The following is a 12,500-nucleotide window of genomic DNA, read 5'->3' on the forward strand; positions in this document are numbered from 1 at the left end:
TCCTACAAGCTTGATACTCTGGATCCTGTCGTTGGGCTTCAGCCAGGACGTTGTAATCAAATCCCAGTTGAACGGCAGCCAATGTGTTTCTTGACAGGGCATCGGCAACGGGATTCATTTTCCCAGGGACGTATTGAAGGGTGCAATTATATTCAGCCACGGCGGAGAGATGTCGGCGATGGCGGGCGGACCAGGCGTCAGACTGTCGAGTGAAGGCGTGCACCAGAGGCATGTGGTCTGTGCGAATGACGAAGGGCGTACCTTCTAAGAAATGGCAAAAGTGACGGACAGCCAAGTGCACCGCCAGCAATTCTCGATTGAAGGTAGAATAACCCGATTCTGCCTTGGACAGTTTTCTGCTGAAGAAGGCCAATGGGCGGGGCGAGCCTTTGACCACCTGGTCGAGTAATGCACCAATAGCGACGTCGCTGGCATCGGTGGAGAGAAGGAGAGGGGCGTGTGGGATAGGAAAAGTGAGAGCCACAGCAGTTGATAGGGCTTTCTTTGCATTGCAGAAGGCTGCTTCTTGAAGGGGACCCCACTTCAGGTTCTTTGGTTTGCCCTTGAGGGAGGCGTAGAGGGGAGTAAGAGTGGCGGCAATGGCTCGCAGAAAAAGGTGATAATAGTTGATCATGCCCAAGAATTCCTGCAGAGCTTTGACGGTCGAGGGCACGGGGAAGTTCTGAACGGCTGCTACTTTCTCAGGGAGGGGATGGACTCCTTCAGGAGTGATATGGTGCCCTAAGAACGACACTTCGTTGGCGCCAAAGGTAAACTTGTCGTACCGGACTACAAGGCCGTTTTGTTGCAGGTGGTCGAGCACGATGCGCAGGTGACGGAGGTGTTCCTCTTTTGAGGAGGAGAACACAAGTATGTCGTCCACATAACATACACAGAAAGGGAGGTCCCCTAAGATGCCATCCATGAGACGTTGAAACGTTGCCCCAGCATTACGAAGGCCAAAACAGGAGTAATTGAAGGTGCATATAACAAACGGAGTGGTGATGGCGGTCTTGGGGATGTCTTCTGGGTACATAGGCACCTGATAATACCACTTCAGGAGGTCGAGCGTAGAGAAAACCTTCGCTTTGTGCAGGTAGGAGGTCACGTCGGCAATGTTTGGGAGGGGGTAGTGATCCGGTTCTGTTTGTATGTTCAGGCGCCTGTAATCCCCGTACGGACGGAGGGAGCCGTCTTTCTTCAGAACGATGTATAAGGGTGACGACCATGGGCTGGAGGCCTTTTGGCAAAGGCCCATTTCCTCCATTTCGGCGAACGTCTGTTAGGCGGCTGCCAATCGTTCCGGTGCCAGACGTCTGAATTTTGCGAAGACTGGGGGTCCCGTCGTCTTGATATGGTGATAAATACCGTGCTTGGCAGGAACCGTGGGCGTTTGGCGAAGTTCTGGACGGAAAACTTCCGGGTACGACGTGAGGAGTTGGGCGTAGGCATCCGTGGCTGCGCTGATGTGGAGAGCGAGGTTAGAGGGGGCGGGTTGAAGAGGTGTCGACAAGTACGAGTCTGCGTTGACCAATCGTCGGTGGGCGACATCGACCAGAAGGTGGAAATGAGAGAGGAAATCCGCACCAAGGATTGGCATTGTGACGTCAGCAACGAGAAACTTCCAATTGAATTTACCGTTTCCGAACAATAATGTGAGGTTCTCGTAACCGTAGGTGGTTATCGCAGATCCGTTGGCAGCTACCAAGCGGACGTCGGCAGATGTAGACAGACTACGTCGTGCCTTGAAGAGTTTCCTTGGCAAAAGAGAACGACAAGCACCCGAGTCTACCAAAAATCAAAAGCCCGTTCCTGCATCCTGTAAAAAGAAAAGATTAGAAACATGGGAGGCCACCGCCACAAGCGATGGCCTACTTACCCGTTTTTTGGCCACTGACAATCCTTGGCACATTTCTTCGCGGTTGCCCCGAATCTGAAGTGGTAGTAGCAAAACTGCGGCGGATGGGAGGTAGTAAGTGGCTGTAGAAGTCGTTCGTTGGGGCGCAAGCGATTGGTTGGTGGTTGGCGGCTTTGTCGCTGCTTCAGCACGTCACGGGGTAGGCGTGTATGTCCTATGGCATTCATATCAGCTTCGGTTGGCGTTGAATAGGTATCCTCATCGCCAGGGGTAGAGGTGTTGATGGAGGTCTTGAAGTGGCTGTCCATAAGGGCATCGGCTTTGGTCATCAAGTCCTTTATGGGTAAACTATCGACATCGGGTATGGCAGCGCGTACAGGTTCGGGTAAACGGCGTATCCAAAGGGCACGAAGTAGGTTCACCTCACGAGGAGAGCCGTCTGCGGCAGGTTGAAGGCGAGCGATACTGGTCATTTCCCTGAGGGCAAGCGAAGCCCTTTGGTCCCCCAACGGTTTTTGCGAGAGCTGAAAAAGCTTTGCTCTACGGGCGGTTGGCGATGGCGGGTACTGCTGCAGAAGGTATGTTTTGAGGGCGTCATACGCTATTGGGGTGTCTCCTCGTTCACAAAGCCAGTCGGATATTTCTGGGAAGGTGTCCTCGGGTATCGCCGCGAGAACATAATCTGCTTTGGAGGTTGAGCGAGTCACGCCCCTGATACGAAACTGGACTTCTGCGCGCTGAAACCAAGCAAACGCCTCTCCACTGGCAAACGATGAAAGTTTGAATGGAGCGGCCGCAGCACCAACTGCCGTAGAGTCCGCCATAGTACCAACGATGAAGGGGCGAGGGGGTGTGGGTGGAAGGCGGTGGGAACGAGTCGACTTCCGGGGTCACCAATGTGACGGGCCGAGAGAGGGTTGTGAACTCAAAGGCAGGATGCAATCAACTGAGTACTTTATTAACGAACACTCTCCTCTATATACAAAACCTCAAGGCAACAGGACATAACATGTTCGAGAGACAGACAAGGTTATAGAGCAAAACCGGAGACATGATTATTCAGGTTCTTTTTATTGCGAGGGAAGAGCGCAGATACAAGCATAATATATACAAAATAATTTATGTACGATCGTGTGACACACGGTTGGTACAATGTCGATGCAACTACATTGTCCGACCTTTCGTGACCCGCAAAAGAGCAGATCCAGTTTCATTTTGTGTCCATGATTTTGCTGTTTTTTTCCAGTTTTAGGAAAAAAAGATCTTCAAATGGAAAGTCTTACATTTGACTTTTATGTAATAGCTAACAAACACACGTTCTCACACATCTTAGAAAATGAAGAAATCCAAAAGTAAATTCTATAGACATGAAGGAAAGAACATTCTTTCAAATTAATGCCAATAAAATAAAAGGATTTCTGAACGGAAAAAGGGAATTGAATAAAAATAATTGCTCGGAATCGAACATCAATTAATAATTCGTTAATATAATCCCCGAGAGCATTTTGCAAATAGAAAATCATAAAATGGAAAATAATCTTGTTTGAAACGTCTTTTTTTGGTGGGAATATTTATTCCCCACTCCCTGTCAAATTGATAATTTATAGTCCAATAATGGCCATTAGATTTTTTTTTTTTTTTCTTTTAAAGAGGAATCTCTCTTTAGACAAAAATAAAACCGAAAGCGAGTGTAAAGTATCCCCGCCATTGGAAATGTTTGGACGAAAATTAGAAATGAAAACTGGATTCGTAAAAAGAATTAACAATATAATACCGTTTGGCAAAAGATATTTATCACAGATGTGAGTTTAAATTGAAATAAAACGAACCACATCGATAAATTCTCACCAAAAGGAAATGGGTAAGCCCAGTTTCCTGAAACTACTTCTATTAATGTGCTTTTTTCCATTTGTTTTGGTTAAGCACGGTTGCGTCCTTCCTCTCAGCAGTGAGGAGGACTGGCGCGGTTAGGTCAACAGTGCGAGACATGCGAGATGTCTTGCTTCTTGTTAAGTTAAATTTTTTTAACTCAAAACTAGGATACTTGGCGTATGTATGTATTCGTGTATGTATGTAAACGTATCTTCCTTCCTAATAAGGCAATAGAGCAAAACAAATATGTATTTAAAAAACGAAAAATGATCAGATTTAGTGAAAAGATTAGACCGACGACGAGATATATGGAGACAATATGAAGCGGAACTTCTGATGTTCTCATTTAGATATCACAGTCCATTTGACAGGAACACCCATAATGTAATCCAGATGAACCATCCACTCCATCATATGTTGAGATTAAGCTAGACACGCCTCTCTCTCTCTCTCTCTCTCTCTCTCTCTCTCTCTCTCTCTCTCTCTCTCTCTCTCTCTCTCTCTCTCTCTCTCTCTCACATGAGACTATCTGGTATTTTGAGCAAAGACTTTATTATACGAATTGTTTTGTGAAGACTTTGCACAGTACGCCAGGAGGCAAATATCAGTATATGTGGCTATTTATTATGTCGGATTGGCTTACTAAAGCTTAAGAACATGAGCTATATAGAGTTAAAGAGTTATGGAACGAATAATCCTGGGATTAATACTAAGAGACAGAAAAAGATAACCATGGATACGAAAGCAATCTAAAATAAAAGATATTCTAACAACATGTAAGAAAAAGAAATGGACATGAGCAGGATATATAATAAGAACTATAGATATTAGATAGACTGACTGGATCCCTAGAGATTGCATAAGCAGCAAGGGAAGGAAGAGAAGACAATGGATTGATGAAATAAGAAAATGTGTGGGAGTAAACTTGCGTAGAAAGACCATAAACTAACGGGAGTTGAAGGACATGTCTGAGGCCTATGTCCTGCAGCGGATTAGTAACAGCTGATGATGACGATGATAATGCGAATATTGGATTAACGGAAGCAATGTCATGTATTATTATAGTAACACAAGAAGAAAATGATGGACTAAAGGAAAAAGGAATAGATAAAGTTAGATTTATGTATTTGGTCCAGAAGGCCTAGCACTAGGGCCTAATAGGCCATTCAATGTCCTCGTGCAACTGAGGGAAAACCCATAGTTACTCAATGAATAAACGTTTAGAGATAGGACAGTGTCAAGACGGCTAAAAAGGGCTGGCAGTTGGCCACAGAAAGGGTGCTGCAAAGACCTTTAAATAATGCCTTAAGTGCTTAGTATTATGTGCCCTAGACGGAGAGAGGCTAGACGGAGGGAGGCTGGACGTAGGGAAGCTATATGGAGGGAGGCTAAATGTAAGGAGGTCAGAGGGAGGGAGGCAAGACAGAAGGAGGATAGACAGAGGGAGTATAGACGGAGGGACAATAGGGAGTAAAGACAGAGGGAGTCTAAACAAATGGAGGTTAGGCTGAGGGAGGCTAGGGAGGATAGATGGGAGGGAGGCTAAATGAAGGGACGCCTAATGGAGGCAGGCTAAACAATGGATTGTAGATGGAGGGAGGGTAGATGGAGTGAGGCTAGATGGAGGGAGGCTATATGGAAGGAGGCTAGATGGAGGGAGGCTGGACGACGGGAGGCTAGATGGAGGGAGGCTGGACAGTTGGAGGCTAGACGAAGAGAGGCTACACGAAGAGAGGCTAAACGGAGAGAGGCTGGACAGAGGGATGCTAGACGGAAGGAGGCTAAACGAAGGGACGCTAGAAGGAGGGAGGCTAGATGGATGGAGGCTGGACGGAGGGAGGCTAGATGGACGGAGGGAGGCTAGATGGACGGAGGGAGGCTAGATGGACGGAGGCTGGACGGAGGGAGGCTAGACGAAGAGAGGCTACATGAAGAGAGGCTAGACGGAGAGTGGCTGGACGGAGGGAGGCTAGACAGAGGAAGGCTAGACGGAGGGAGGCTGGATGGAGGGAGGCTAGACAGAGGGAAGCTGTACAATGGGAGGCTGTACGGAGGGAGGGTAGACTGAGAGATGCTAGACGGAAGGAGGCTAAACGAAGGACCGCTAGAAGGAGGGAGGCTCTACGGAAGGACGCTGGACGGAGGGAGGCTAGGTGGAGGGAGGCTGGACGGAGGGAGGCTAGATGAAGAGAGGCTACACGAAGGGAGGCTAGATGGAGAGTGGCTGGACAGAGGGAGGCTAGACAGAGGGAGGCTAGATGGAGGGAAGCTGGATGGAGGGAGGCTAGACAGAGGGAAGCTGTACAGAGGGAGGCTGTACGGAGGGAGGGTAGACTGAGAGATGCTAGAAGGAAGGAGGCTAAACGAAGGGAGGCTAGAAGGAGGGAGGCTCTACGGAAGGAGGCTGGACGGAGGGAGGCTAGGTGGAGGGAGGCTGGACGGAGGGAGGCTAGATGAAGAGAGGCTACACGAAGAGAGGCTAGACGGAGAGAGGCTAGACAGTGGGAGGCTAGACGGAGGGAGGCTGGACAGAGGGAGGCTAGATGGAGGGTGGCTGGATGGAGGGAGGCTAGACGAAGAGAGGCTACACGAAGAGAGGCTAGACGGAGGGAGGCTAGACGGAGGGAAGCTCTACAGAGGGAGGGTGTACAGAGGGAGGCTAGACTAAGAGATGCTAGACGGAAGGAGGCTAAACGAACGGAAGCTAGAAGGAGGGAGGCTAGACGGAAGGGAGCTCTACGGAGGGAGGCTGTACGGGGGGCGGCTAGACTGACGAGAGGCTAGACGGAGAGATATTAGGGGGAGGGAGGCTAGACGGATGGAGGCAAGATATAGAGAGGCTAGACGGAGGGAGGCTAGATGTAGAGACGCTAGAGGGAGGAAGGCTGAAAGGAGGGAGGGAATATTCCACAGAACAACACAAACCATTCGGATGCATCGTGTTTATGTAAATAGTGCTTGTTAAACGCCATGACGCAATGATGGTTTTATTCATTTTCAATAATATTGTTTGATTATCGTTTAGGGTTTTCAGATGATTCTGGAGCGGAAGTTGAGAATAGCATATTTCCGTTTTCATAAAAACAACATCATCAATCGTTCTACTTTTTGAAAAGTCAATTCTCTCAGGTTTCTGCTTTACACAATATATTAATTTATTTCAGATTTAAAATTGCCAGATTTAGTAAGTACTTTTAAGGCGTGAAGTCAAAATAACAGCAATATCAAAATATGATATGTGTTTACTTTGTCTTATGTTTTTCTATATATCACTTATATATCCTGAACATAGGGAAAGGCAAAAAAAAAAAAAAAAAGCAAAGAAGGGAAACGAGAACAATGCCATTATTTAATCGTATCTTGCTCATTTTATTGGGTGTTCAGTCAGTTAGTCAGTCAGTCAATCAGTAAGTGTCAACGTTTATCTTTCAGTCAGTGTCAATCCGTCAGTCAGTGTCAGTCTGTCATTGTCAGTCAGTCAGCCTGTAAGCCTGTCAGCCAGTCAGCTAGCCAGCCAGTCAGCCAACCAACCAGCCAGCCAGCCTCTCAGCCAATCAGTCTGTCAGCTAGTGTCAGTGCGGCAGTCAGTTACTCTGTTTCTGCAAATCAATGATAATCATCGTGATTTTACTGAAATTCATTGGACGTTATTGTAATGTAAGAAGATAAAACTAAAATGAAATAAAATATCTAAATTAACTAAACTTAGAAACTGAAACTTATTCGTCCGGAAAGTTATTCAAATACCAATTAGATTTGCTCACAAGTAACACACACACACACACACACACAGACACACACACACACACATACACACATGAGAGTTCTGAGTATTCATATAAATAAATATACATTTGTCTATTTAAAAAATGTACACAATCATCTGTACCAAGTATTATGATTTCTCAAGACTCTCTTCAATGCCTAGTACCTTAAATCAATTCTTGAAATTCTTTGTTATATATTTTAATTCTTCGCCAATAAAAATGTCAGAAATAAAAAACAAGGTTACATGTTCAATCACCACATTTCAAAAGAAATAAAATGACAAAAGATTCAGTGTTCAAACTTATGAATAAAATTGAGTCTTGCCATTCATGGGAAAACTTCTGCAGACGAAATAGCTTTTGTTGCAAAGAGATCTTCCATTTTATTCCGAAAAAGAATAACTTTGTACTCGGACAGGAAGTCAATTAATTTACCAACTTTGAAATAACTTTCCAACACACTATATGAATTCAACAAAGAGCATTGCAAAATCTCTGAGGATAATACACTAAAACTAAGCTTTGACTATTTATCAGTTTAATGTTGAATATTCTAAAATCGTTTCAATGTCGTCATCTTAAGAATTATTCAGGATATTGTTCCCCTGTAGATGTAACCATTTAGGATAAAGGATAGGCAGATTAAATTGATTGATGAAATGTATTAGATTTAGAAATTTGGGCCGCAAGGCCTGGCTCTGGAACATGGGATGCCATGCAACAATCGTTTGCAATAGAGGAAAACTTCTCTGTTAAAAAAAGAAAGAAAGCTACAAAGTGACTACAGACAAAAGCCAAAAGAACGTTGTAAGACCTTTATTTAATGTCTACAGAATATCATTAGGTGCACTGGTAGCATTAATTACCTACGTTGCTAAATACAGCTAATCAAGAAATTTATAGCTTTGATTTACATAAATGATAACAGATTAAGCTATGCAATATTTGACCTAAATTTGATTTGGAAACTTGATCCTTATAGATGAAAAGAGGTCTTACGGGTCATTTGAAGTTCTGCGAGCAATGGTGCAACAAATATAAGTAAAAAAAAAAATAAACTTTAACCCAAAGCAACAGATAGTATAGATAGTTATTCCAGACTACAGTAAACCCTCGATTTTCTAAGAGGAAAGTATAGTCTACGACAAACCTCGTTAAACTATTTCTTTTTTTCGTAACAAAAGCTTGCTGCAGCTACAAGGGATAAACTTGAAACTATTCCCATGGCTGTAGTCTTATAAAATATTTTTTTATCTTGGATTACATTTATGTCACAACGTTTGCTGAAGCGACCAGGGATACAGTTGTAAAATCACCCACTGCTGTAGTGCCATGAAATGTTACTTAATCTCAGATGGTTAACGATTGTTCAGGATTTATGTTTTCCAAGATTTAAACGAATGCAGCCAAAATCCAAAGAAAGGTTTACAAGATTAATGTTTATGTATGTGCAATTTTTTTTAATTAGCATAACATGATATAGTATGAATAAGAAAACTGGAAAGAAAATACTCGGCTGACTAAAATTTTTCAAATACAAATGCTGTCAAATACATTGTTCTCAGACATGATAATCAAACAAGCAAATTTCTATATGTTTAAAAAAAAATGGCCATAGATATGGGTATTTTATATGTTTGTGTAACAAATCATTTTTTTATCAGTCTCTAATAATTATTTCTTAACCGGTCGTCCATACTACTTGGTTTTACGACCTTACTTAATTATTCTTCTTCAGATAATTATTTAAAGTATTTCAATAACTGAAATTCATGAACAAAGTTTTATCAAACACCTTACTGAACAAATTTTTAATTTCTCATCAAAAGTACCTAATTCAAAAAAAAATTATCTTTGTATCATAAAATCGTTATAATATTGGTTGTAGTTGGGTTTGGCAAATCTGAGAAATGACTTACATTTTCATTTAAAATTCCTTCTGGCCATGCTGTAGTCTTAAATCATAATAAGCTAAATGAAATTATATATCTAAATCGTTTTTAATTACATCAATCAACTTATGCTATTTAGGTTTCCCATACAACCTTACCTTATTGACTTATTCTATGTTTGGGTTCCCCCAGGTCCCTCAGTGTGAGGCACCTCGTATATCCACCAGAGAGTTACTAATGCATCTTTCGGTGTATTTTGCATCTTCCAGTCTTGGATGGTCTGGGATGCATCTGAGGTATTTATCGAGCTTATTCTTAAACACATCTACGCTCACTCCTGATATGTTTCTTAGATGAGTTGGCAGCGCATTGAATAGTCGCTGCATTATCGATGCTGGTGCGTAGTGGATTAATGTCCTGTGCGCCTTTCTTAGTTTTCCTGATATAGTTTTTGGCACTATTAATCTACCTGGCTTGCTCTTTCTGATATTTTTAGCTCCATGATGTTTTCAGTAATTCCTTCTATTTGCTTCCATGCTTATATTATCATGTAGCGTTCTCTTCTCCTTTCTAGACTGTATAGTTTTAAAAATTGCAGTCTTTCCCATTAGTCAAGGTCCTTAACTTCTTTTATTCTAGCAGTATAGGACCTTTGTACACTCTCTGTTTGTGCAATATTCTTTTGGTAGTGTGGGTACCATATCACATTGCAGTACTCGAGTGTACTACGTACATAAGTTTTGTAAAGCATAATCATGTGTTCAGCTTTTCTTGTTTTAAAGTGTCTGAATAGCATTCCCATTTTTGCTTTACATTTAGCCAACAGTGCTTCTATTTGGTCGTTGCATAACATATTGCTATTTAACATTACACCAAGGTCTTTAATTGCTTCCTTGTTTGTGATTGTCTCGTTATTAGGTTCCTTGTATGCATATACCATTCCTTCTCTGTTTCCATAATTTACTGATTCGATTTTATCGGAGTTAAATACCATCCTATTCATCTCCGCCCATTCATATATTTTGTTTAGATCTTTTTGTAGTGAGTTCCTATCTTCATCACAAGTAATTTCTCTACTTATTCTTGTGTCATCGGCGTAACTTCTCACAACAGAGTTTTTAACATCACAGTCTATGTCTGAGATCATAATAACAAACAGCAGTGCAGCTAATACCGTACCCCGTGGCATGCCAGATATTACCTGATCTTCATCTGATTTCTCGTCATTTGCAACCACTATCTGTTTTCTGTTTTGCAGGAATTTTCTTACCTATTTTCCTATCTTTCCCACAATATTATGCTTTTCCTTTTTTTCTCTCTAATATATTATGGTCTACCTTGACGAAGGCTTTTGCAAAATCTAGATAGATCACATCTCTGTCTTTTTCATTTATCATATTTTTGTATATGTTTTCATAGTGTTCTATCAGTTGGGTTTGTGTACTTTTTCCGGGCACAAAACCGTGTTGACCTATATTAAACAAATTATTTTTAACCAAATGATTCATTATTTTCTTTTTTATTACCCTCTTATACACTTTCATAATATGTGATGTTAGACTAACAGGTCTATAATTGCTTGCCTCTAGTGTTGATCCACTTTTGAAAATAGGGGATATATAAGCTAATTTATGTTCAACATATATCTCGCTCATATCTACACTTTGTCTTAGTAGTATTGCAAGGGGCTTTGCAATTGTGTGAGCAGTTTTTTTTTTAACAAAATCGCTGGAACTCCATCTGGTCCAGCTGCCGATCCATTTTAAATTTCGCTTATAGCCTTGACAATATCTGCTGCATTAATATATATGTCCGTTAGATATTTAACATTTTCTTCTTTCATTTCTGGTTCATTATTCTCATTCGAAATTCTTGGCGTGAACTCACTCTTATATTTTTCTGGTAATAAGTTGCATATATCCTTTTTTTTTATTTGTTAACCGTCCTTAAATTCTTAGAGGGCCTATTTCTAATCTCCCTTTATTCATATTTTTTGCATAGGAGTAAAGTACTTTTTTTTTTTTTTGGATATTTTAAAGTGTCCTTTCCTCTAAGCCCCTTTTTTTCATTTTCTTTCCATCGATTGTATAATCTTTTGTTCTGCATTTTCTATCTTACTTTTTATTTCCATCATTTTCCATACATTTTTTTCTTTTGCAAGATTTTTCTTCCACTTTCTAATTTTCTGAAATAAGATCCTTTTGTCTCTTGGTATGCATGTCTGTTGTTTATTGTTTTTTTTTCGGTACATATTTTTCAATAATTTTCGTCAGTATTTTGTACAATATGTCCGTATTTACCTGTATATTACCACTTACGAATACATTTTTCCATTCTTTGTTCAGTTCTTCATTTATTTCTGACAATTTTATATTCTTACTATAAAAATCATATTTTCCATATCCTTCCCATCGTTTTGTGCTTTGATTACCTCTGTGATCACTTGCTTTGGAATGGACTATTAATTCTATGATACTGTGGTCTGAAATTCCCGTGTTATACACTATTATTTCTTTAACATGATTCACCTCATTCACAAATACTAAATCTAGGACATTTTCCTTTCATGTTGGAATGAGGTTTATTTGTTGCATATTATGTTCTAATAGCATATCTTTAAGCTTTTAAAATTACCTCTTATCTTCTGCGCAATATTACTCTCTTTTTTATATGTATATATACAACCACTTTCTTCTATCCGTTCTTTCCAATCCACGAAAGGAAAGTTAAAATCTTCGGATGGGAGTATACTCCAGTCTTTATGGTTTCTACATATATCATCTATTTTTTCTATTACTATGTCAAACCCCTTAGTATTTGGGGGTCTGTAAAATAACAATATTCACTAGGTTTTCAAATTCAAATTCTACCACAATCAATTCACATTCTGTATTGCTGTATTTTTCATAAACTTTTCCTTGATTTATGTCTCTTCCATATATTGCGGTTCCCCTTGATTCCTATTTGTTATGTCTGATCTATATGTTTGGAAACCCTTTATCTGGTCATCACTGCCAGTCTCTTGGGAATATCATGTTTCACTTATATTTAACATATCTATTTTTTTCAATTTGGGTTAGTTCTTCTAAGAACTCTATTTTTCTTTTAGAG

General features: G+C 41.1%; 1 protein-coding gene across 1 annotated transcript in view; it reads right to left on the reverse strand.

The window, feature by feature from the left end:
• Positions 1-5,571: 5,571 nt before the first annotated feature.
• Positions 5,572-12,500, reverse strand: part of LOC137646522 (uncharacterized protein slr1819-like) — a 13,151-nt gene continuing 6,222 nt past the window's right edge. The window contains exon 2 of the mRNA XM_068379628.1: positions 5,572-6,510. Coding sequence (XP_068235729.1) covers positions 5,572-6,510 — 939 coding nt within the window. The remainder of the gene's footprint in view (positions 6,511-12,500) is intronic.

Source organism: Palaemon carinicauda, chromosome 9, assembly GCF_036898095.1.
Source record: "Palaemon carinicauda isolate YSFRI2023 chromosome 9, ASM3689809v2, whole genome shotgun sequence".
In the NCBI taxonomy this organism is placed as follows: Eukaryota; Metazoa; Arthropoda; class Malacostraca; order Decapoda; family Palaemonidae; genus Palaemon; species Palaemon carinicauda.